Below are 24,931 nucleotides of genomic sequence, written 5' to 3' on the forward strand. Positions count from 1 at the left end.
CTGCAGAGCCGTGGAGGGGCCAGCCCGCTCCCTGGGGCCCCTCGGAAGGGGCTGGGTGTGGCAGCAGCACTACCAAAGTTCAGGTCCTTACAAAGTGGTTCCAAACTCTCTGAAGGCAAGAATGATGAGTGCTTTTTACAAAACAGATTCCTGCATACAAACCCAGATCTGCTGACCTCACGTCAGCCACCAACCCTCCCCTGGGGCGTTGCAATCTCTGAGCACCGCCGAACGCCCTCAGCAAAGGCCACAGTGGCCACGCCCGCCCCAGGGCTTCCGAAGAGGGGTTCTGATGGCGCAGAAGCCCAGCAGGAGAGCAAGCTGAGGTCTCAGGTCCTCCTGCCCTTGGGTGGAGGGAGGAGGAAAGTGAGCGGGAGAGAAGTGAAACGAGGAGGGGCGGGAGGCACGGGCAGTGAGGAAGAATCCCATCTTTGCAACCAGTCCTGGGACTTTCTGCTTTTGTTCTTGTGTTCTGGGGGCTCTGGGGGAGCCTCAGAGTCCCCCCAGCTCCCAGCCTGAGAACTCCTCAGAGCAGGCAGGGCACGGACCCCTCTCCACCCCGGCTCTGAGGGCTTCTCCAGGACAGGGCGGCAAGCGGGTTCCTTACTGGCTAAGGCTCGACGGAGCGCCTCCTTTCAGCAACGTGACTTTCACTCAAGAGCTTTGAGAACTTCCTCCTGGGCGGCCTCAGTGCTCACTTCTCTGCCTGTTCCCAAAAAGAAAAAAATCATTTTTTAGGAAGATTCATCAGAAGCGCGCTGAGTGTAAGTTTTGTTGATCCGGGTCAGCGTGGTGCTCAGATGTGATGCTGAACCACAGAAGCTCCAGGGACAGAGAGCAAACCTCTAAGCCCTTTGTCCTCAGAGGCAAGGAGAGTGTTTCCATAGGTTTTGTCTTCGTCTCTCGAAAGGCTAAATCCTCTTTTTTTCTGCTTGGGGCGAGGCGCTAGGTCCTGGACCTTCCACTGAGGAGCCGGGGGAGGGCCCCCTTCCTGCTGGTGACTGTGCCACGCGAGGCCACTGCTGGAGGAAACTCCTCGCCCGGCCAGAGAGGATCAATGGGCCTGCATCTCCGTGGATGAGCAGCATCATGCTGGAGAAGCCACTTGGTCTGCTAAGGCTCAGTTTGCTCATCTGTCAAATCCAGATACGAGCACAGCAGACCTCGGAGAGTTGTTGTTGAGGATAAAGTGAGAGAGGGGTGCAGGGCGCTCAGCGGGTTTGCGCTGTTGGTTGGTCAGGCGTGTGTGTGTGTGTGTGTGTGGTGTGTGAGTGAGTGTGTGGCCTCTGCCCCGGATCCCTCATCTCTTAGGTGGGCTGTGAGGATGAAGGGTGAGGGGGCTGGGCACACAGCAGAGCCCTAGGTTGCCTGGCAGCCCTCTCTATGAACCACGAGGACATCCGGTCAGAACCACACACCGCGTGAAGAGTGTACATTTTCGTAGACTCACTTGTGAGAGCGCTACTGCTCATGGTATCCTTGAGAACGGGCTCGGAATCAGGATCTTCAGCCCCTCCCTGGAAGGCCAGGCTTGGGCCCTCCCAGCCCTTGTGTGGACGATGATGCGGTGGCTCCAGATCTCCTTGTGTCCTGAGAGCACCTCCTTAACAAGGGGCTTCGAGGCGCTCATTCATCCCATAACCATGCTCTGTCCTCCCCTGGTCCCTGCCCTCCAGCAGACATCAGGCATCCATGAATGAAAGGCAGACCTTCTGGTCAGAGGTCAGCTAGGGAAAGGGGTCATGGTGACATCTGGGGAGTCTCAGGTCTCTAACACGGGGGAGTATTCATTTCTACAGGCCTTCTGATCACCCTCTTCTCCAAATCCAAGGAGACTGAGGCCAAGCGAGTCTTCATGTAGTTAAATACCTTTAACTGGTATGTGTGTACTCTTAACATTTGTAATTTATGTGTCTTATTCACGTATATTTTTCTTCTGGGGAAAAGCACAATTGGAAAAATGAATCAGTTTTTCCTTTGATTTACCACTTAGCTAAAACAAATATACACACCCCTCCCCTTTGATTTCTTTGTTTAGCGAAGGGTTAGGCCTGGCACAGATGGAATATTATTTAGAGTTCACAGTGTATTTGAATTTCAGGCCTTGAATTTCACATCAGGAAGCTAAATTCAGCCAAATTTTAATAAGAAAACACCTCCAATGAAGGCATAAAATTGTACTTCAGCCAGGTACAGCCACCTTGCCCTACGTCTTGCAAAAACAGATATTCATTGTCTGCTTTTACGTGCATGTCAACATAGTTGATATATGCCCATAACTCGATATATTATCTACATGGTGATTATCTGGTTGATGAATTAATTATCAGTAGGGGGGGTTTTGGACTACTTTTCCTCTGTACTCGGCATGCTCCTGGCCACATGCCACTTCCACCCAACCAGAATGTGCTCAGGGAGCATATGTTTCAGTTTAGCCTACCTAAAAACAGGATCAGGAAGAGAGGGCTACTGATCTTGTAATACTTTAGAGTCAGGTGTGTAGATATTGCGTAATATCTGTCCTCTAGTTTTCTTCTCTTATTCATCGACTCCAACTGCGTTGAGGGGCAGGGCAAAGTCGGGGGGGACGTCAGAGGGTACACAATCTGCACCATGAGAGCAATGTCATTTCAAGAGCCACGAACTGAATCAGAAGCAACTCCTGGGCAATTACCTTATTTTATGCCTCATCAGTCTCTCAGAGACCGAACCAGGCCAAGGAAGGAGAGTGTGGGTGGGAGTGGGGGGCTCGAGTCATGGGTGGAAGGCACTTGTCTTGGTGCCTCCTGGGAGGCAGCCATTGTGTTGAGCACTCTTTTTTTTTTTAATGTTTTTGCTTTTCTAGGGCCACGTCTGCAGCATATGGAGGTTCCCAAGCTAGGGGTCCAAATCAGAGCTGCAGCTGCCGGCCTACACCACAGCCACAGCAACAAGGGATCCGAGTTGTGTCTGCAACCTACACCACAGCTCATGGCAATGCCGGATCCTTAACCCACTGAGCAAGGCCAGGGATGGAGCCTGCGTCCTCATGGATCCTAGTCAGATTCATTTCCTCTGAGCCCCAGAAGGAACTCTGATTTGAATTTGGATTTGTGCAGCTTGTTTCTCCTCCATCAGATTGAATTCTAATAGTTCCTTGAGCTGTGACAACTAAGGCCTTATTTAATGACAAGCTTAGCTCTTCCAACAGCATATAAGCTTCCAGGGTTAGGGATTGGTCATATCTATCCCAAGGACTGTCAGATGTCCTCCAGCTGATCTCTGGAGTCCCCCTTCCTCAGCCTCTCCCTGTGCGCCCTCTGTCTGCAGGGGCCTGTACCATCTCTCCTAGCTGGTCTCCGGGCCTCTGATCTCACGCTGCCTCCGTTCAGCTCCCATGCTGCCTCCAGTGAGATCTTTCTGAAACCCCAGTTCCACCGTGATATGCCAGCCCAGAGCGCCCCCTGACTCCTCACTGCTGTGATGGGGACGCCCAGTCCATCTAGTGCCTTTAGGACGCTTCCGCCTTGCAGGGGCAGCACGCTGTACAGGCTGACCTCTTGCCCCACTCGGGACTCAGCTCTGGGTTTCAGGCCTTCTTCTTTCTCTGTGTTCCTCCATCAGAGCCCTTGGTGATGATTTGCACACACTTCCCCCTGCCCCAACACACCTGAACCCCTTAGGGCTGCAAGTATCTTATCTTTTAATTTTCTGCTTACCTTTGTGGGGCTGCAGTGGCCTAAAATAGACACCCATGTGTGCCAAATTAAAACTAAAATACTTTTATGCTGGGCCTTCAGGATCAAATTTGCCTGCTAAGCTAGGCAGAGAGTTAATTCTAGACAGAAGCAAGAGCACATGGCAAGTGCAGCTGTGAACCTGCGAGACGAGTTCAAGAATGGCAGGTAGTCTGGTAGAGGTGTGTGTGGCTATAGCATCAGGGGAGGTGGGGGTGGGTAGGGAGGAGGAGCAGTAGCCTCCAGAGATGGTTCTGTACTGACCTGGTTTATGACAGCTTCATCCTGAAGGCAACAGGGTACCATCTCTAGCACCTTATGGGCTCTGTGATTTGAGGCAATAATACTCTTCCACTGCCTGCAAAATAAGAATGAAACTGAAGCTACCTCTAGGGCCACGTTCACCAGTGTGTTGGACTGGGAGTTTGTGACGGGGTTGTGCCTTCGATGGACTATGCCTGGCTCTGTTCATTATTAAATGTTTTGATCATGGTAAAACTCACCTCCCCAAATTGTTGAAACGATTGAAAAAGAAAGTTTTGAGACCTTAAGCCCCCTGCAGTTGTTAGCCAGGCTGTTCTGTCTTTCCTTGAACCTGACTACTCAGGAAGCATTACCTAGTAGCTTTGCCCTCGTGTGTCTTTGTACTTCAACTTGACCTTTTTATTCGCTCCATTGTGGTATTTATTTATTTTAGAAACGGACATTTTTTAGCAGCCGTGCATTTCCTATGCCTTTGTTTCCCAGTCGGGGTGCATTTCCTCAGTCTTTGTAGTTGAACATTTCAGATGTATGTTTATAGTGTCCAGAGCTTTAGATAAAGTTTACTGCGGTGTCTTTGGCCTCTGCCTCACCATCCCAACCACCTCCAACAGCCCAAAGTTATTTTATCCAGTGGCTTTTCCCATGTGGTGAGAAACAGCTGGAGTGTTAAGGTCTAGATTTGCCAGGACATTCACTCTAGGATGTTTGCCCACATCCACCGGCATTTTTCAAAAGCAACCCCAGTGTCTATATTAACACCAGCAGGACCGCCTGCGGCTTCCTTTGGCACTCATCAGCCGTGGTGTTCTCAGTTCTGAGTGTGGAAGCTAAAGATTTAAGAGGCAGGACTGTAGAGCCACCATCTCTAAGGGTGCAGGCTTTCTTATCCCCAAAGACTCACAGGGCTGTCAGTCCAAACAGGTCAGCATGAAGTGTCGGTCGCCTCGACTATCAAGTTCAGGCAAAAGAGAGAGTCTTTCTCTCTGCCTCCTCTGGACATTTCCCACGGAAGAGGTCCTTCCATTTATCTGTTACTTGGTGTGTTCGAATTAGAGTTGGTGAGGCCACAGCTGAAGAAGGAAGCCTGCTGCTACTGCAGCTGCTTCTCCCAAGGTGGTGTTTGTCTTCGCTGTGTAAACAGATGACTGCATGCTCCAGAGGTCTTGAGCACAGCTGCCTGCCCTGGAGAGGACCACACCGCTTCCGCCAGGGTGAACTCCGCTTCCCGCGGGGTACCAGCAAACGGCCAGCAAGGAATTGTAGCATGTGCGTGGACTTAAATGGTGGTCGCTCTGCCACCTGGCTTTCAGCCACAGTAGTTGCCAGCTGAAGGGAACAAGGGAGCCTCTTTGCTGGCCTTCCTGCCCTTGACTTTCACGAGACATTTTAAGGATTCTCTTTGAGATTCTGCACTCTGGTTGCAAAGTTTGCCCAGAATCTTCTGAGACCGCAAGACACTGTCTTAATCACTGAAGAGGCCCTTTGAAGATTCCCCCCAGTGGTGGTTCTCTTTATGCTGAGCCTCCACACTAGCCAGTTCTCAGCCACCTGCAGGGTTCTTCCCTAACAGCCATGCTCGCACTGTCTCTCTCTGTGGAGAACCAAACAGCTTTTATAAATAGACTCTGTGGCTTCAGCCTCCTTAGGACCTGCTATGTTGTAACTTACAAGCTATTCAGACCGGAGCAGAGGTGTAACTTACAAGCTATTCAGACCAGAGCAGACGTGGTAAGGGGTTGGTCATTCATCACTGCCTCCCAGACACACTCACGCCCAGACTCACATGAATATCCATGCTCAGCCGCCAGGATCTTAACTTCGGGAACCAGAGCGAGCAGCCGTAGGGAACGAGGTCATGGGCTGTGAGGCAGGTGGCCGCCCCAGGACAACACAAGGGTGCCTTCTGAATCACACCTCGGGATGAGCCGGGGACTTCTGACTCATGTCCACAGCAGCATCTGCCATTGCTCTGCCTTGACCTCAGAGAGATTTGGTGAGGAAGACATTCTGGAACAGCTTCGTAAGACCTTCCTGTGGGTGGCGTTGTCCGACTGACATCTAAGGCCCGTGGGGAAGCTGATGATCTCACCCCACCGTTGCCCCCATTGCCCAGGTGGACATGGGGCTTTGGCTTCTGTTCATAGCATTGTTCTAACCAGATGAAGTGCTGTAGATCAGCTCCGGATGGGTTGTGTTCTAGCCGTATTACTTTCTAAAAAATGACTGCCTTCCTCCCCAGACAAAGCTCTTAGTCATGAAGGGTAATCTGACAGGGGCTTAACACCACTAGGTCTTTTGACTTTCGAGATACTTTGCAAAAACAGTAACAAGACTGATGTTCACTGAGTCCTCACCGTCTGTGAAATGGTTCAGTACCCTGCATGGTTAAAACACAGACTCTCGGGAGTTCGCGTCGTGGCTCAGCGGTAACAAACCCGACTAGTGTCCATGCGGACACGGGTGTGACCCCTGGCCTTGCTCAGTGAGTTAAGGATTTGGTGTTGCTGTGAGCCATGGTGTAGGTCACAGATGTGGCTCCGATCCTGCGTTGCTGTGGCTGAGGTGTCGGCCGGCAGCTGCAGCTCCAATTCCACCCCGGGAATTCCATATGCCGTGGGTGTGGCCCTAAAAAGCAAAAAATAAACAAAAAGACTCTCTCCAGAGGAAGTTTGCCTCATTATGCCTCTTACAAGAGCTTGGAGGGATAATCATAAAGTGTTCGGGAGGATTCAAGGGGTTAATAAAAGCAAGGCCCTTAGGGCAGTTTTGGGCAAATGGGCCTTCTGTAAGCATCCGTTTTTCCTCTTAGCAGGAGGCACCGGCTGGCCCTTCCCACACACGCGTGTGTGATCCGTAGAGCACACCTCCGAGGTAGGCGCGTCTCCATCGTGCAGCGGGAAAGGGAGGCCACCCGCTGAGCAAAGAGCAGAGGGGACGGCGTTCGAACGCCACCCTGCACCCCTGTCCCAAGATGACCACTCCGCTTTGAAAGCGGCCCAGATGTTTCAGGGTAGAGACGAGTATTTGAGAAGCTTGTCGCTTCTGTTTTTCCAGAGAGTATCAGGGTACCAATCTGGGGGACCCAGCAGGAAACAGGACTGTGACTCAGCAGCCTGGTGAAACAGCCAGGATGGCGCCCACGTCCTTGCAGGCTCAGCAGTGTCGCTGAAAACCCCAGTGCTCGTTCCAGTATAGGTTTCCCTTGAAGACACGAAGGGAGAGTTCAAAGAGAGCAGGCCGCAGTGCTCGGAAAGGCGCGTTATTAAAATGTATTTGTTGTGATTAGCCCTCTTGCTTCAACGAGAGGGGCACTTCTTAACATTATACCAAAAATTCTCTTTTCAGCGATTTCTCTTAGTTTATCATCTGAAAAACTAAGTGTTTTTTTGTGTTGTGTTCGCAGTATTGTGTTCAAAACACACAGTCGTAAAAGTATCTTTCTTGCAGCATTTGGAACTTCTAAGTTTAGACTAATTCAATTCAGTAAACACTAACTGTGTCCCTTTCATGAGGAAATACTATTCCAGAGACCTAATGAGCAAGACATGGCTCTGGCCTTTGGAGATTTACTGTCTCTAGACTGTGCCAACCTATACAGTAACCAGTAGCCACATGCGGCCATTTAAGTTTAAATTAAAAAGTCAGTGCCCACCTTTCACTAGCCACGTGTCAGGGGCTCCGTCGCCGTATACGGCTCCTGGCTACCATGTTGGTTGGATAGGGCAGAAATGGACCGTTTCCCTCATTGCAGAGAAGGCTGCGAGACAGTGCTGGTGGACTGGACAGAGCAAGAGGTCTTCCTGCTCCGGAATCCTGCTGCTCCAACTTTGTGGTTAGAGCGTGGCTTGCTCTCTGAGCAACACGAGGGGACAACACTACCCTTCAGGCTTGATGCTTGAAGATGTGGGTCCACATTCTGCTTCCAACCTATATTGACCTCAGGCAAGACGCGTTGCGCATCTGATGCCAGTTTTCTCATTCATAAACCAAGCATGTCGGATCACAAGACCACTGTGACTCCTGTCCAGATGCCCTGTGGCACTATGAGGGAATTGGTAGAATAATCGTGTGTGTGTGTGTGTGTGTTAGCTAAAAGAAACTGCAAAAATTCCCATCTCCCCAAATAATTTTGTTTTTCATTTTAGAAACTGCATTTCAAATTGACTCTATTTATCAATACTAAACTCAACAAACTTTTTAAAAAAATAGAGAGGTTATTTTATTGCTTATCTTTGTGGAGTGTTGAGGTCTCCCTAAGGGAAGTTTAAATGTGTTTCTTTTTTGTTATGTACTCCAGCAGTTCAATTTTAATGCCTCCTTGCCCAAGCAGCAGGCTGCCAATTCTCTGTCCCCATGGCAGTGTGGTTGAGTACTGGCAAACACTGGGAGCCGGGCCCTTGGTCTTAGACTGTGGTGAGTCTGTGTATTAGTCTAAAGTCTGTATATTAGATTCACCACAAAAAAGAAAGAAAAGGAAACAAAAAAATCAAAAAATAGTAAATCCTATGATATATCCATCCAGAAAAAAAGGAACATTACTTGAGGATATTTTGTGTCCTGAGGTACTTAAGTCTTTCATCTCATTAAAAGACTGGCCAGTGTTAGGCTGGGCAATGCCTATTTGCAAAAGAATAGCTGTGAAGGAGTTCCTGTTGTGGCTCAGCAGGCTAAGAACCCGAGTAGTATCCATGAGGATGCAGGTTCGATCCCTGGCCTTGCTCAGTGGGTTAAGGATCTGGGGTTGCCGTCAGCTGTGGTGTAGATCACAGATGTGGCTCAGATCCCATGTTGCTGTGGCTGTGGTGTAGACCGGCAGCTGTAGCTGCGATTCGATCCCTAGCCTGGGAACTTCCATGTGCTGCAAGTGTGGCCCTAAAAAAAGCGGAAGAGGAAGAGGAAGAAGAGCTGTGAAGAAAATTGTCCATTTCCCTTAACTCGTTTTTAAAGCAATACCAATTCCATTTCCTTTTAAAATAACTGTCTTCTTAGCATGGTGTCCACTTAAGCCTCGGCCCTCTAGGTTTTCTCATTACCTGTGTTCCTCTTTCCCACACCAGCTGGAAAGCTAACAGTTTCCCTTGTTTTCTGTCTTTTTACCGGGAAGACTGAGGCTGTTACACGAAATGCGCTCCCAGCACATGGAGCCTGGGGCGGGACAGGCTGGTCGGGAGGGTTTGCAGCACTTTGTTCCAGCTCAGCTCCTCACTAAAAAAAGAGGCTTTGGCTTCACACTCTGATGCCCCCGGATGGGACTCAGCGGTGAAGGGGCTTTGGTGAGTGAGTTGTGTCTGCCTGCTCCTCACTGTGCAGCGGGAGCAGGGGTCTCTGGGCAAGTCCTTAGGCTCTGTCCTCCTTTCTCGCTTCTTTCTTCCCCCCGGTAATCACTGTGGGATCAGATGAACTGCCGGTGGGACACCTGCCCCACCACTCTGGGGAATCAGCCTCTGAGCCCACGTTTCCTGCCCGGGCTGCAGAGTGAGGCCAAGTGAGAGCTGTTGTCTCCTACTTGACGGGACAGCCGTGCCCGCGTGAAGAGCCTGCGGGCCAGCCTGTAGCTGTGGCTGCTGGTGTGGGGAAGAGGCCTGGGCCTGGAGTTGACAAGTGGGGAGAGAAGCCAGGCTCTGCCACTGTCGAGCTGCGTGACCTCTGGCAGGTCTGCTCTTCAGTAAAATGAGGATTCCAGGTACCTGGCAGGCTCTGTGGGAAAGTTAGCATGTCCTTGACGCCTGCGTTACATCAACAGCCTTCTAACCAGGCTTCCTGCCCCCCACCTCCCCCACCTGTGATCTTTCAGAAGCACAACCTGATCCCGTATGTCACAGCCCCGCCTAAGACCCAGCGGTGGTTTCTTGTGGCTTTTAGGCTGTGCCAGGATGACAGGTTTTAGCACAGAGACCCCTGCGCCCTCAGAAGGCCCTCCGACGGTCAGTCACCTGCGAACCCAGCAGGTGGAGCGGAGGACCCGGGCCCCCACTTCCCAGTCGGCCTCTCTCATCTCTCCCCTCCGCTCACCCACGTGCTTCCCTGCAGGCCGGAAGGACCCGGGTGCTTTTGGCAAGATGCTGGTGCCTTGGCCCCGCTTCTTGAGACTCTGATTTCGTTATCTGCAGTGGGGCTTGGGTACCGTTGTCTTTTTAAAACTCCGTGGTGGTTCTAAAGCACAGCCAGGGAGGGGACCAACTGCTCTCTGCTCGCAGGTCTCCAGAAACCCTGGCGAGCTGTTCCCTGTGCCCGGGCTGACCTTTCCCCTGCTTTCTTCCCTTGGCGAATTCCAGCTCTTCCTCGTCCCACTCAGGAGTCTCTTCCTCCACGCAGCCCTCCAGGACCCCTCCAGGTAGACTTAGCCAGATCCCTCTGCTGGGCTCTCAGACTACCCTGGGCTGGCTTTCTCCAGAACCTGAACGTTCTGCATTCTGACGGTTGGTTTACTCCCGCTCTCTTCCTCGTTAGGTCTGGAGTTTCTTTCAGGAAGAGATTTTTATCTTTCCTCCTTAAATCCCTGGAGCCAAGCAGGCTCTGGCACACTGCAGGCTCTGAGTCCCCCCGAACAGATTCATCAAGACAAAGCCAGCTGAACTCTTGTGAGTTACACTCTAAGAAGGAAACAGGACGCAGTCACCCTGGAGCACCGGCACCGCAGGAGGTTGAGGGAAATGCCAGCCGGGGGACGCAGGGTAACCCTGGAACAAACCATGCCAGGCGGCAACCCAATATTCACATCAAATGAAATTCAGAGTTGTGCTCTCTTGTTGATAATGATTTTTTTTTCTCTTCCATGAGGAGAAAAAAGACATGTTAAGAAATTCCTCCTCCTTCCTCGTTACCCGTGATAAATTTGTCGTAGGCAATGATTTCTCTGGCGAGATCCTGTTGGCTGTCTGCTGTTTTCCGCCTTCATCCTGGTCCTTCCCTCAGCTGGCCATCCGTGTGTGTGTGTGTGTGTGTGTGAGAAGAGGCAGGAAGGTTCACCGCTGGGGCCGTTTCTCTCTCTTTAAAACTCTTTTATTGGCAGGCTTTGTGATCTTCAAAGCAGCCTGGATCCGAGGTGACCCCTCTCCCTTGAGTCCCCATGCTGGGGAGCGAGAGCTGCGGGTATTTTTGTCGTTTTGACGACGTGCATGTTTGCACAGCCTCGGACAGCCTGATAGCGTGGGCCTCGCCAGATCTGCAGGGATGAGAGCGAGTCAGCGTTTCCAAGCCCCCTTTCACCCCAAATCTAGACACACCGAATACTTGCCACCAGACTCTGGAGTAAAGCACACATCACGTTTATAGGGCCTCCTTGCCTTTGACCCATCCTCGGGAGCACAGCCCCGATTCTCTACCTTGCTTTGCAGTGGGTGCTCCTCAGCCTCTCTCAGTGTTTGTGATTTTCCGCAGTGCCTGATCCTGGATAAGTTTGAAAGCTACGATGATGAATTTCAGCTCACCCAACGAGCTCTGTCTCTGCTGGAGGAAAACAGGTTCTGGGCTGGCGTGGTATTCCCTGACCTGTATCCTTGGACCAGCTCCCTGCCACCCCACGTGAGGTACAAGATCCGAATGGACATAGATGTGGTGGAGAAAACCAACAAGATCAAAGACAGGTGATGTCTCAGGAGGTCGCAGAAGGCCCCGGGCATCCCCGACAATGTGTGGGGAGGAAAGGGGCTCCTGTGGGCTCGAGCCACCCACCCCTCCTGGGGCAGAAGGGTTACTCGGAAAGGCCTGGAAGCGCTTTGGTATCAGAGAACTAAGACAGCCAGTTGGGGCTGCTCTTCTGTGGGACCAGGAGGGCTCAGCCTCACTGTCTTGATCCCCTCAACTCAGCACGTGTCCCCGGATGGCCTTTGTGCAATTTGGTGATGAACATGGAACTTCTGCAAATGGTGTTTCCCCACAGTCACTGGAAACTACTTTTGGGACAGAGTGGGGGATTGAGATAGGACTCCGCCTATAAATCAGTAAAATTAGCTTAGATAAGAGAAAATAATATATGTGTAAAGCTCAGGGTAGAGTCCTTGAATGAAAGCAATTACAAGCCACGCTGTGGCTAACCCTGGCAACAGATGTAGACCATGAACTAGGAAATAGGATTGGATCATGCGGAGAAGGAGGGGGGCGTTGAGGACTGAAGTTGGGGGTGGGGGGGCGTCGAGGAGGAGTCCTGAGCTTGAGGAGAGCTGTCCATGTCTGTCAGCATCCTCACGTCTCCTGGTCTCTCCTAGGTACTGGGATTCTGGCCCCAGAGCCGACCCCGTGGAAGACTTCCGTTACATCTGGGGAGGGTTTGCCTACCTGCAGGACATGGTTGAACAGGGGATCACAAGGAGCCAGGCCCAGGCCGAGGTGCCCGTCGGCATCTATCTCCAGCAAATGCCTTACCCCTGCTTCGTGGATGACGCGTGAGTCCGAGGTCCCAACCCCTCCAGAACGAGCTAACCAGGCTGCTGGGGCAGGGCGGGTGGCCTTGCTCCCCAGGCCTCCGTCTCTTTGGGGGAAAACCCAGGTCCTGGGGCCAAGCCGAGGAGAACGGAGCTCTGCTGGACGAGCCTGCCTCTCCCTGGCTCCAAGCAGGGCCACATGGGAGAGAGGAGTTGGTGGGGTGGGTGGAAAAGGGAAGGTGAAAATGAAGGCCGGGGAAGTGAGGTCGGGGGAGGGAACAAAGGCTTTGAAAATTTCCACTACGTAGCAGGTTTGGTATGTGGAAGGGTTCAGGTCAGAGTGTTTGCCCAGGGATTTGCCAAATCGGCAATTAGGACTCTGCATCACAAGTAGGTCCGGCTCCTAGGAGGCTTGGAATAATGCTGCGCCTTCCCTAACTGGCATTCCCACGGTGTCTGCTTCCTGAGAAGGTGGAGACATGTGCTGCATGAGCTGGGCGGTCCCCCCCCCAGCCCCCCCCACCCCGCCCACTCCCACCCTAGGCCTGTGCCTTTGCTGGCCAGTAGCAGGCCAAGCAAGTAGCCTGCTGCTTTCTGAACGTGCATTTGAGGGGTGGTAGAAGGAGACGGAGCGGGAGAGGGGCTGGGAGGGCTCACGTCCATGGCAGATGGGCACTCTGCATCCCAGCTAGCAGCAAGAGGTTTGCGACGGCCTTAAGGATTCAACTTCTAGGAACAAACTGGGACGCTCACCATAGTGTGTGTGTGTGTGTGTGTGTGTGTGTGTGTGTGTGTGTGTGGCGGGGGGTCACTCAGGGAGGAGAGAGCACAGCCCAGGGAAAGGACGGATCGAATTGCCGGCTGGTCAGGCGGTAAAATAAAGCCCAGTGTGGGTGTAACCTCCCAAATTCCTTCCTCTGCTCTACAGCAGGCCAAGGAGCTAATGGGAGCTGTTCTGCTGTCAGTTTGGGTTTGGACAGTAGGCAGAGATGGGAAGTGGAGGCAGTGGCAAAAGCCCTTTTCCACTTTTAAGATCAGAATAGGAGTGACTGGCGGGGAAGTGGGGTTGACCATAAGGCCGCAGCAGGGATTCTGGGCGTTCAGTGTGGGAGAGCCCCCTGGTGGCAGGTCCCCAAAGGGCAGGTTGGATAATTGATGGTTCTCCCCCTGGGGCCATCTTGAGTGAAACCCTCCCACGCTGAAATTGGGCTCTTCCTGTGACACGCAACAGTTTTCAATAGGTAATAATCTAAAGGGCTTTATTAGCACATCAAGCACCTGGAAAACATGCGCAAAGTTCACAGTGCAGTAATTCCAGAATATCCAATGCACCCTGCTTGCTGGAATGAAGACCCCTGGGTGTACTCCACTGGGGTGCGACTGGTGGAGTCAGTGACTCTGGATCACCATCGATTTATTGATGAGTCAGTCGCCTCCTGGAAGTGCCACTCTGACTAGTTATCTTGTGCCTCTTCCTGTGTAACGGGTTCAATCCTCCAAGGTAGACAGTGCTTCACCGGGGAGCCCGGTTTCTGACCTCACCACCACCATTCCCTTAGTCCGTGGGCTTGGGCCTCAGTGTCAATCTGATGTATCTGCCTGTTGCTGTCACCTCCCCCAGCACAGTCTGCCGTCCTTTCTGGGAGATACTCCCAGAAGGTCTGTGCCAAGTCACAGACACGGTGTAATTTTATTTACGCATTACACTCAGAGGCCACTCATCTGAACTAACCAAAACGCTAGCTGAGATCTGGGAAGAATGTCTGTCCTGCGTAACATGCAGAGTACAGTTTTATCCACACATTTCCGCATAGAGCTTTCGCCTGGGCCAACCAAAAGGCTACCATCTTACTCTAAAGAAAAAGTAATCCCTTGCAGCCTAGTGCGATGTTTTTAAAGACTCAAGTCCACTGAATACTCCCTGGGGATTTTTTTGCTGTCCCCTCCCCCTGGGCTTTGTCCTTGATACGTTCATTCAACAAACACTTGCGGCACCTCCACCAGGTGCAAGGCCATCTGCTGTTCTGCTTCTCTCCTTTCGCTTTAGTTTTATGATCATCCTGAACCGCTGCTTCCCTGTCTTCATGGTGCTGGCCTGGATCTACTCCGTCTCCATGACCGTAAAGAGCATCGTCTTGGAGAAGGAGTTGCGACTGAAGGAGACCTTGAAAAACCAGGGTGTCTCCAATGCCGTGATTTGGTGCACCTGGTTCCTGGACAGCTTTTCTATCATGTCGATGAGCATCTGCCTCCTGACACTCTTCATCATGGTAAGCTGGAAGGAGAAGGCCCAGAAAATCGTGAACAGTTTTGTTGCTCCCACTTTTCCTCTTGTTAATGAAATCTTGCCTAGATTGGTTATCTGGCACCAAAGAGAGAATGACGTGTAATTGCCTGGCCATTTCGGCCAAGGCGGAAGACACTGGGAGAGACAGAGGCTTCCCCAAGGAGCCACTGGATCATAACATCTTCCCCGCTCCCACTTCCTACCTTTGGAGGCACAATCTGCATAGATGGCCCAACCCCATCAGATGAGCCCTCCGGAGAAGCGGGTGTCAGCAGAGCCCAGCAGAGGGCGATTATACGTGCAAAGGGTTCTCTCTCTTCAAACAGAGGAGAAATGAATCCCAAGTGTGTTTTCTTGGGATTACTGTCCCAACCACCAGCTGGGGTGGGAACGTCGAGAGCCTTTTCAGTGCATTAGGAGAGGAGATCCAGTCTGTTCTTTCATCACCAACATGGTCACACCATCCATGACTTGACCAGAGAACATTCTGCTGCCTACAACCTAAGACGTCACCGTTTGAAAGCGTGGAATTCGGAGTCCATCCTTTCTCAGTTACAGTTGTATAGGCACAGATAGCATCCTCTGCAAACTTGCAGCCCTCTTACAAGCTAGATTTGGAAACAAAACATTACTCCATAATACTCTGCTCTGCTTCATATTGAACTCTTCCACAGTAGGTGGTCTTTTGTGCTTGTTAAATGATGGGACATAAACACAGGTAGTTTTGGGATTTGGTATAAGCCTTAGACTTCAGGGTTTGCAAGCTTCTGAGACAGTGTCATCAAGCTTGTTCTGCCTCTGTACCATCATCATGTTCAGAGCTCCTTGCACTAACCGCTCTGTGTGTTGACACAGATTCAGGTTAAGTGTGTCCCGCCTTATGCTGCACCATACCTGGTGCCTACCTGACCCAAGAATGTTCCGCTACATACCCTGTTCAACCAGCCCATAGCCAGTTAAGCCAAATCCTGCCCCTTCTTTTTGCAGTAAAATGTATGACATCTGGAGGATTTGGGTGTAAGTGTTTCGCTGAGATTCTGTGAGCTGTGGCCTTAGCCAGACCCTGTCCTAGAGGCCTACCCAAACCAGCTGATGTGGAGGTCTGTCTGCCCAGTCTAACTGGACCCAGAAGTGGCTTCAAACACACACTGTTGTCCCAGGTTAACACAGATTTGAGGGGAGGCGCTGAGAAACTTGTCTTCCTCTAGGGGTCCCTTGTTCCTTCCCATTCTTCAGTCTGCTCCTTTCCCCGCTGCTAGGACATTTTGTGCCCTCAGAATGAAAGCAGTCAAAATGCATGAGCATCTGACTTACGCAAAGTGCATGAACACGTACACCGTCTGGCTACAGCCATGAGACTCTGCTGATGAGTAGCACTGAGATATGCCTCCCTAAAAATGAGCATCAGGACTTCAAAGCTTTTAGGACGTGAGGTAAAGAATGTTTACTGAGAAATTTCTTGCACAAAGGAGTTTCTCCTTGTGGGAACCAGGACATTGTTCCAGCGACGGCGGAAACAGAGCTTTCCACAACAAAAAAGAATTTTCCTTTGAATGACGCTCTCATCTTTCCCCTGTCCTTCCTTCCCACCTCCACTATGCAGGAAAGAAGCTGGAGGCTAGGACAATGGAAAGGTTCCATTGCTATTTCAGTTATTAAGAACAAAAAAGAAAAGTGGCCGTTAGAAGAAGCCAAGGCCAATGAAATTGCCAGGTCGGCCAAATGACTTTCATCTCTGCCTTAAGTCAAGGAGGAGCTGTATATATAGCCTAGAAGTTTGTAGAACGTTGCTCTGAGCTGGGATAATAAATGGATGTCATTCTTCTGAGACTAGCAACAACCACCTTAAAGTTCTTCCAGCCAAAAGCCGCATCTGCTCAGTCACGGACTTGCTTTTCTCAAGTCGTGTATGATTGGGGATAAGGACTTAGTTTTCCAGGGTGAGGTGGAGAGTTCTTTCACACAAAATCAGGAACTCTGAGTCTTTTTTTTAAAAAATGTTATTACAGTTGATTTACAATGTTCTGTCAACTTCTGCTGTACAGCAGAGTGGCCCAGTCATACATATGTGTATACACATATGTGTATACTCTTTTTTGAGTATACACCACTGCCAGTTAATCAGAACAGTTCAAGAGGCAAACCAGCTTGTAGCTTTATGTTCCCGAGAAGAGAAAAGGATGACCTGTCTGTATTTGGAGTTGTGTGCAACGGGTAAAAATCTTCATAGGATGCCCATAGCGAAAGAGAACCAAGAAGGCTTAATAAATTTGAACAAAAAAAGAGTGTATACTCTTTTTCTCATGCTGTCTTCTATCATGTTCTGTCGCAAGTGATTGGATATGGTTTCCCGTGCTGGACAGCAGGATCTCATTGCTTATCCGTTCTTCTTAACCCCAAACTCCCAGTCCATCCCACTCCCTCCCCCGTGGCAGCCAGAGGTCTGCCCGCCGTGTCTGTGCAGGCACTCCGAGTCTTCATCTCAACTTTTATTTCGATTTCCTCAGTTTGCTTCTAATTAAGCATGTCTCTCTTCCACTTCCTTTGCCATTCGTTTTTTTTCCATGTTTCGGTCTGTTGCGTCAGAGCCCGGCAAGCATGGGTGAGTGTGCAACGGAGAAATGGTAGCAGGAGAAAAGTGGCACGTTGGTCCCACTCGCATCCCACCTGACCCCTCGCACACATCGCTCCTCAGTCTCTCTTTTTTGTTGAGAGACTCACCCAGGGCTTGCGGGCACCACTGCCAGTTAATCAGAACAGTTCAAGAGGCAAACCAGCTTGTAGCTTTATGTTCCCGAGAAGAGAAAAGGATGACCTGTCTGTATTTGGAGTTGTGTGCAACGGGTAAAAATCTTCATAGGATGCCCATAGTGAAAGAGAACCAAGAAGGCTTAATAAATTTGAACATCTCAGTTTATCCTCTCATGTAATTGGGCAGCAGCTCCCTTTTGAAAAATAGCTAGTTTGGTCCTATTTTCTGCACAGCAGAGTGACTGACCCGGTAGTTAACGTGAAAGATACTGAATATTGCCTCCAGGTTCTATGAAATATATGATATTATGGGTTGTGTGGATTAACCCACTTCCAAGTGATGTGCATTAATCACTGACGTCTTCGCCTGGGTGAGAGGCAGATCTTAGACTATAAGCAGGGATGATTAAGTCAGGAGGCCAGGCCCCAGGCAAAATGGTAAAGCTTGCTGGGCGGTCCCCCACCTCCGTCTCTTCCCCCCCCCCCACATCTACTCAGTATATCCCAAGAGCTATTGATGTTCTTTCTAAGACCCACCCTTCAGACCTTCCTCCCCTGGTCTGGGCTTTTTTCTCTACACTGTCCCCTTCCCACCAAAGATTCTCTTACTAAACACATAGTAATTACTTTGTTCTGACAGGGAGCTTAATGACGTCTTTAAAATTAAAGGAACTCAACACACTGAGTTCTAAATGGGGACATTTAGATGCTAACAATAGGCTGGTGGGAGAGAGGGCTTCTGAAGGCCCCAGCATCAAAGCACAAAGGTCGCTCCAGAGAGGGGTGGCGCCCCTGGACACAGGGAGAAATTACTGACTCAAGTGGCCTCTTTGTTTCAGCATGGAAGGATCCTACATTACAGCAATCCGTTCATCCTCTTCTTGTTCCTGTTGGCTTTCTCCACTGCTACGATCATGCAGTGCTTCCTGCTCAGCACCTGCTTCTCCAGGGCCAACCTTGCAGCAGCCTGTAGTGGCGTCATCTACTTCACCCTCTACCTGCCCCACATTCTCTGCTTCGCCTGGCAGGACCGGATGTCCGCCGACCTGAAGATGGCTGTGGTGAGGGGCCCTGGGCCCACCCCTAGCATAGATACGTTCCACCCAAGGGGCGTGGTGCAGTCTGAGGGGCCTGGCTCACAATTTGCCCTTTGGCACAAAGGAACATAAGATTTAAAGAACACAAGGTTTAAAGGAACAAAGATTTAACTCGTACAGGAGTTCCCTGGTGGCCTAGCGGGTTAAGGATCTGATATTGTCACTGCTGTGGCCCAGGTTGCTGCTATGGCTTGGGTTCAATCCCTGGCCCATATGCAGAACAAACAAACAAACATGTACAAAAGTGGGAGCAGTCTTCACCATGGGCAAGCTGACAGTTCCTCCTCACCAAACCTGCCTGATTAGTCTGCCCTGAGAAGTAACTGAAGACCACTTCAGCCATGGGTCCCTTTGTGTATCCATAAGAGAGGACTAGCGGGACCCATTTCGTTGGGGTTTTTTCCTAGCTTTTGACAAGATTCATAAGGGAGGGAGCTTGCCCTCTATCTATTCTATCCAGAAAGATGTTTCCATGAATTAAAAGTTTTTGTTTCTTTCCCAAAGATCTGAATCAGGCACTCTGCTATCTCTTTATCATGTTCTGCCAGTGCACTTAGAGAGGGTACAGAATGAGCCAGTCCAGCGTCAGGCCTTCTTTCCAGGAGAGGTCTCCAGAAATTGACTTTTGTTTGCTTGAGACACTGTCTTTTTCTCTAATTGTTTTCAAATGAACCATTTACACCCTCTCATTAACCAGGCTAGATAGCTTCTGGACCCTATGGGGTGCAAATTTTCTTGCCCTCCAGAATCTCCCCATCCACACTTCTGCATGATGTGCAGTTGAGAAAGGACCACACCTGCCTCTCATCTGGGAAGATCTAAGTCAAACTTGACCTCACAACTAAAACTTACTTGGCTCTAGTTCTTCCAGGGCATCTGCCTTTTATTTCCATGTTATATAAGAATTCGTTGCTGTCTTTCATGGCACCCAATTTTCTAACATGATCACAATGGGCAAGAATCCTTAGGACTCAGCCTGTGGGCAGAGCTTGGCTGTCTTGGTATATTGAGTAGACGGCTGGTACTTTGAAGCCACAACTCATTTCTTGAGTGTGCAGATCTACCAGAAGCTATAGTTCTGGAAGCTCTGTGGATCAGGGCTGGGTTCAGATTTTTTTTTTTTTAAGCTTTTTGTGAACATATAGCTAGAGAACCCCTTTCTTCTGCAGAGAAACACTCTGAATCCCAGCCTGGGTCCTGCAAACTATAAGGAGACCTCCCAGCAGAGGAAATGGGAATAGTTCATCCCTCTGAATGTATTTATGTGCTTTCTGCCATGCCAGGGACCACCCATGGGGGTATGGCTGGGAAACTTCCTCTTCAGGCTTCCTTCTGCATGCCACCTATTCAGTGACTGGCCGCTCAACAGGAAGCCTGAGAAAATTATTGTCCCCGTCTGAATATGGAAAAGGTGATAGTGTAACCTGAGGCCTTTTGGACCCGATAGAGTTCAGGAGGTCATGAGGCCACCCCCTGCCGGGCCCTCTAGCCTGCCCTAGGACACTGATGACTTTAGGGACACTTGTAATGGCATTCTTACAAAGCAGCTCAAGTTAGCATCTTCGTTCTACCAAGAACTGTGAGATTTTAAGGAAGCGGTAGGAAGAAAGGAGAAAGGTATGGAGATAGCATGAGGACTTTGGTCCTTTGCTGTGTTATGCTAGTGATGTTTGTCTTCCCCAGTACACTATTGTGTTCCATTGGACAGGTGAGAGGTGGCCCAGTGGGAATTGGGTGGGGATCCCTGAGGCTGGAGAGGCATCCCAAGAAACATCTTCCTATAGGAGACTGTCTCTGGGGTGGCCTTCCACCTGGATACAATGTGGACTCTCTTTTGGCCCTCTCGCTACCTGTGGATTCTGTTGGTTGACGAAAGATTTTCTGCTCGTCTCTCATGCCCGTTTTGCCCCACTGCAGAGCCTGTTATCACCCGTGGCATTTGGATTTGGCACCGAGTACCTGGTTCGCTTCGAGGAGCAAGGCCTGGGGCTGCAGTGGAGCAACATCGGGAATAGTCCCATGGAAGGGGATGAATTCAGTTTTCTCATGTCCATGAAGATGATGCTTCTTGATGCTGCTCTGTATGGCTTGCTTGCCTGGTATCTTGACCATGTTTTTCCAGGTAAATATCCCCCTCCATAGGGTAAATGTAATTAGGTTCTTCAGATCCCAGCCTCCTTTTTCATCTAGTTCAAATCTTATTCTTTATAATATCCTATGTATGCTCTGGGGTTAGAAGAATTAATATTGTTAAAATGGCCATTTATAGATGGATCTATAGATTTAATGTGATCTAAAGCAATCTGTAGATTTAATGCAATCCCTATCAAATTACCCATGACATTTTTTAGAGAACTAAAACAAATAATCCTAAAATTTATATGGAACCATAAAAGACCCAAAATTGCTAAAACAATCCTGAGGAAAAAGAACAAAGCTGGAGGCATAATGCTGCTAGACTTCAGACAATACCACAGAGCTACAGGAATCAAAACAGTGTAGTACTGGTACAAAAATGGACACATGGATCAATGGAACAGAATACAGAGCCCAGAAAGAAACCCACACACCTACAGTCAATTAATTTTCAGCAAAGGTTGCAAAAATATACAACCGTCTCCTCAACAAGTGGTTTTGGGAAAGCTGAATAGCCACACATAAATCAATGAAGTCAGAAGACACCCTCACATCATACACAAAAATAAACAAAAAGTGGCTTAAAGATTTAAATAGGACATAACACCATAAAACTCCTAGAAGAGAACAGAGGCACAGCATTCTCTGACATAAATTGTACCAGTGTTTTCTTAGGTCAGTCCCCTAAGGCAATGAAAATAGAAGCAAAATAAACAGGAGTTCTCACTGTGGCGCAACAGGATTGGCAGCATCTTGGGAGCCCTGGGTCACAGGTTCAGTGCCCAGTGCAGCACAGTCAGTTAAGGATCCAGCATTGCCTCAGTTTTAGCTTGGGTTGCAACTGTGGCTTGGATCTGACCCCTGGCTCAGGAATTCCATATGTCATGGGGCAGCCAAAAAAAAAAACCCAAAACAAACAAACAAAAAACCCCTGCAAGATTATACCTAATCTAATATATAAGCTTTTGCACAGCAAAGGAAACAAAGCATAAACAATATGAAAAGACAACCTATGGACTGGGAGAAAATATTTACAAACAATACAACTCAAAGGGCTCAATTACCAAAATATCCAAATAGCTCATACAACTCAGTAAAAAAAACCCCAAACAACCCATTCAAAAAATGGGCAGAAGTTCTAAAGAGACATTTCTCCAGAGAAGACATACAGATGGCCAAAAAATGCTCAATATCAGTAATTATTAGAGAAATACAAATCAAAACTACAATGAGGTATCATTTCACAATGAGCAGAATGGCCATCATTAAAAGTCTACAAATAGCAAATGCTGAAGAGGGTGTGGAAAAAAGGAAACCCTTCTACACTGATGGTGGGAATGTAAATTGGATCAGGCACTGTGGAAAACAGTATGGAGTTTCCTTTTAAAAACTAAAAATAGTTTTGCCATATGACAAGAATCCCACTCCTGGGTTATATATCTGAAGGAAATTGTAATTTGAAAATATACATGCACCCCACTGTTCATAGCGGCACTATTCACAATAGCCAAGATACTGAAGCAACCTAAATGTCCATCAAAAGATAAATGGATAAAGAAGATTTGGTACATATATACAATGCAATACTACTACGCTATAAAAAGAATAAAATATTGCCATTTGCAGCAACATGGATGGACCTAGAGATTATTATACTAAGTAAAGTAGTCAGAGAAAGACAAATACCATATGATATCACTTCTATATGGAACCTAAAATATGACACAAATGAACTTATTTATGAAACAGAAACAGACTCATAGACATAGAAAACAAATTTATGATTACCAAAGGGGAAAAAGAGTAGGGAAGGGAAGAATTGGAAGTTTGTGATTAGCAGACACAAACTACTATATATAAAATAAATAAGCAAAAATATCCTACTGTATAGCACAGGGAACTATATTCAATATCCTTTAACAAACCATAGTGGAAAAGAGTGTGTGTGTGTAAAACTGAATCACTTTGCTGTACACCAGAAACTACCACATTAAATCAACTATACTTCAATTTTTAAAAATCTTATTCTTTCTAAGTTCTTTCAACTTAGATTCTCAAAACCAGCATTTGAAACTTAAATCCAGGAGTCAAAAATCCACCAGTAACTGATGTTGGTTCAACTTTACAAACAGATTCAGAATCTGATCCCTTGTCACCACCTCTACACAATCTTTCCAGTCCAAGCCTCTTTCTTCCATCATCATCTCATACAAGTCTGTTCTCCACACTATATTCAGAGAGAGTCTTTTGGAATCTGGGTCAGATGGTATCAACCCTCTGTTCAAATTCTTCAGAAGATGGCAATCTAAGAAGATCCTGAACTCACCTCTTCTCACAGACAACTGACTGTACAACTACATATGGAACAATTTCCTCTTAAAAAAAAAAAAAAAAAACCTAAAGTCTGGCTGAATTATGATTACACACCAGACAAATGAGGAGAAAACACAGCAAAGCAGGGAGGAGAGTCTAGGACAGAGTCTTAGCATAAGCCCCACCCTTGGCACAGTAATCTACAACCAGGAGGGATCTCAGAACCCAAAGCTTCTCCATGAAGAGCAAACCCCACATTGGGTACCCTAACTTTGAAGACATACACTTGAGTGAAGAGCCCCTAAACATCTAATTTGAAAAACCGTTAGGGTTCATATCCTGAGACCCACAAGATGGTAGCAATCTACGAAACACCCTGGTTTTGTGACTGCTATCTGGGGACATGTCTGCATCTCCTTGTTCTGGCGGCCAGTAGGATTTATGCTGGTGTATCCCCCAGTACTGTAATCAATAAAGAGATCTTAAACAGCTACCATCCCCAGGGTGATAGACTCAGGAGTTAGGTCTTCCTGTGAAGAAGGCCTATTAGCTAATCCTCATGATTGTGGCATGAAGGATAGGCTTCTAATTAAACAGACATCTAGGGGCTAAATGTAATCCCTTCCAGAGACCTTGGGGTGTGTGCACAATCTTTGTTCTCTGCCTTACTCCAGAGCACCAGTGTCTTCTGGAAGAGAGATTTACATGCATCTGGTACCTGATTTTTGCAGCTAACATCCAGGAGGCATCTCCTGATTACCTGGCTCTGATGGCTGGAGAGGCTTGGGTTCCTGGGTCCCATAGGACTGTGGCCATCAGAGGAATGATTCTTGGCAAGCTACCACCCCCAGGGCACTGCACAGACAGTGGACTGAGAAGTACACATGAGTCTTTCTGTGAAGCGATCACTTGTCCTGGAGCTTCTGACTGAGGGGGAAGCTTTAAGTTGGAACAACTTAGTGGCCTTGGAACTGCTCTCAGGGAATATAGACTTGGCACTCTCACACTGCCCTGCTCCAGGTCACCAGTATCTCCCATAAAGGGGTTTATTCACTTGTTGGGAGCCTAGATTTTTGTGATTTTGTGATAATCTCAGAGGACATCTCAGATCATCTAGCTCTGGTTGCCAGTGAAACTTATGCTTGTGATCCCTTAGGACTGTATATATTTGCATACTTTTAAAAGATGTTGCCTGGGAGTTCCCTTCATGGCTCAGTGGTTGACAAACCTTACTAGGATCCATGAGGATGTGGGTTTGATCCCTGACCTCACTCAGTGGGTTAAGGATCTGGTGTTGCTGTGAGCTGTGGTGTAGGTCGCATATGTGGCTCAGATCTCGCATTGCTGTGGCTGCAGCACAGGCCAGGGGCCATAGCTCCAATTGGACGCATAGCCTAGGAACCTCCATATGAGTGTGGCCCTAAAAATAAAAAAAAAAAAGTTGTCGCCTGAGGGTCTGGCTTCCAGTCACCCTGCATCTCAGTATTGAGATTCTCCCTTTTGGGACACTGACAGGTCTTGGTACATGCTCAACTACTGGGAGCTATTAAAAATATTATAAGTTGCTTGCACAAACACAGAGTTTTGAGGGACAACCAGAGCTGGGTCAGGGCTGAACAAAAATTTCATTTCCTATATGAAGCCACTCCTTCAAAACTATGAGTAGTGATTGCTTCATCTACTGTGTGGAAACCAACAGAGAGTAGAGCAAAATGAAGAAATGAGGGAAAAGTTCTAAATGAAAGAATAAGATAAAACATCAGAAAAAAAACTTAATGAAATGGAGATAAGTAATTTACCTGATACAATTTCAAAGTAATAGTCAAATATTGATCACCAAAACTGGGGAGAAGAATAAATGAACAGGAAGAGAACAAGAAAATTCCAAATAGGAGTCACAGAACAAAAGAATGTAGTAACTGAATGGAAAAATACAGTAGAGGGGTTCAATAACAGACTAGATGAAGCAGAAGAAAGGATAAGTCAACTTGAAGACAAGGTGGA

General features: G+C 48.6%; 1 protein-coding gene across 1 annotated transcript in view; it reads left to right on the forward strand.

Moving 5' to 3' along the window:
- Window positions 1–24,931, forward strand: part of ABCA4 (ATP binding cassette subfamily A member 4) — a 130,325-nt gene that overhangs the window by 45,770 nt on the left and 59,624 nt on the right. Inside the window, 5 exon segments of the mRNA XM_021090184.1 lie at window positions 11,361–11,566; window positions 12,188–12,364; window positions 14,391–14,613; window positions 18,221–18,442; window positions 20,396–20,600. Of these exon segments, the coding sequence (XP_020945843.1) occupies window positions 11,361–11,566; window positions 12,188–12,364; window positions 14,391–14,613; window positions 18,221–18,442; window positions 20,396–20,600 (1,033 nt within the window).

The sequence above is a fragment of the Sus scrofa genome, chromosome 4 (genome assembly GCF_000003025.6).
Source record: "Sus scrofa isolate TJ Tabasco breed Duroc chromosome 4, Sscrofa11.1, whole genome shotgun sequence".
Classification (NCBI taxonomy): domain Eukaryota; kingdom Metazoa; phylum Chordata; class Mammalia; order Artiodactyla; family Suidae; genus Sus; species Sus scrofa.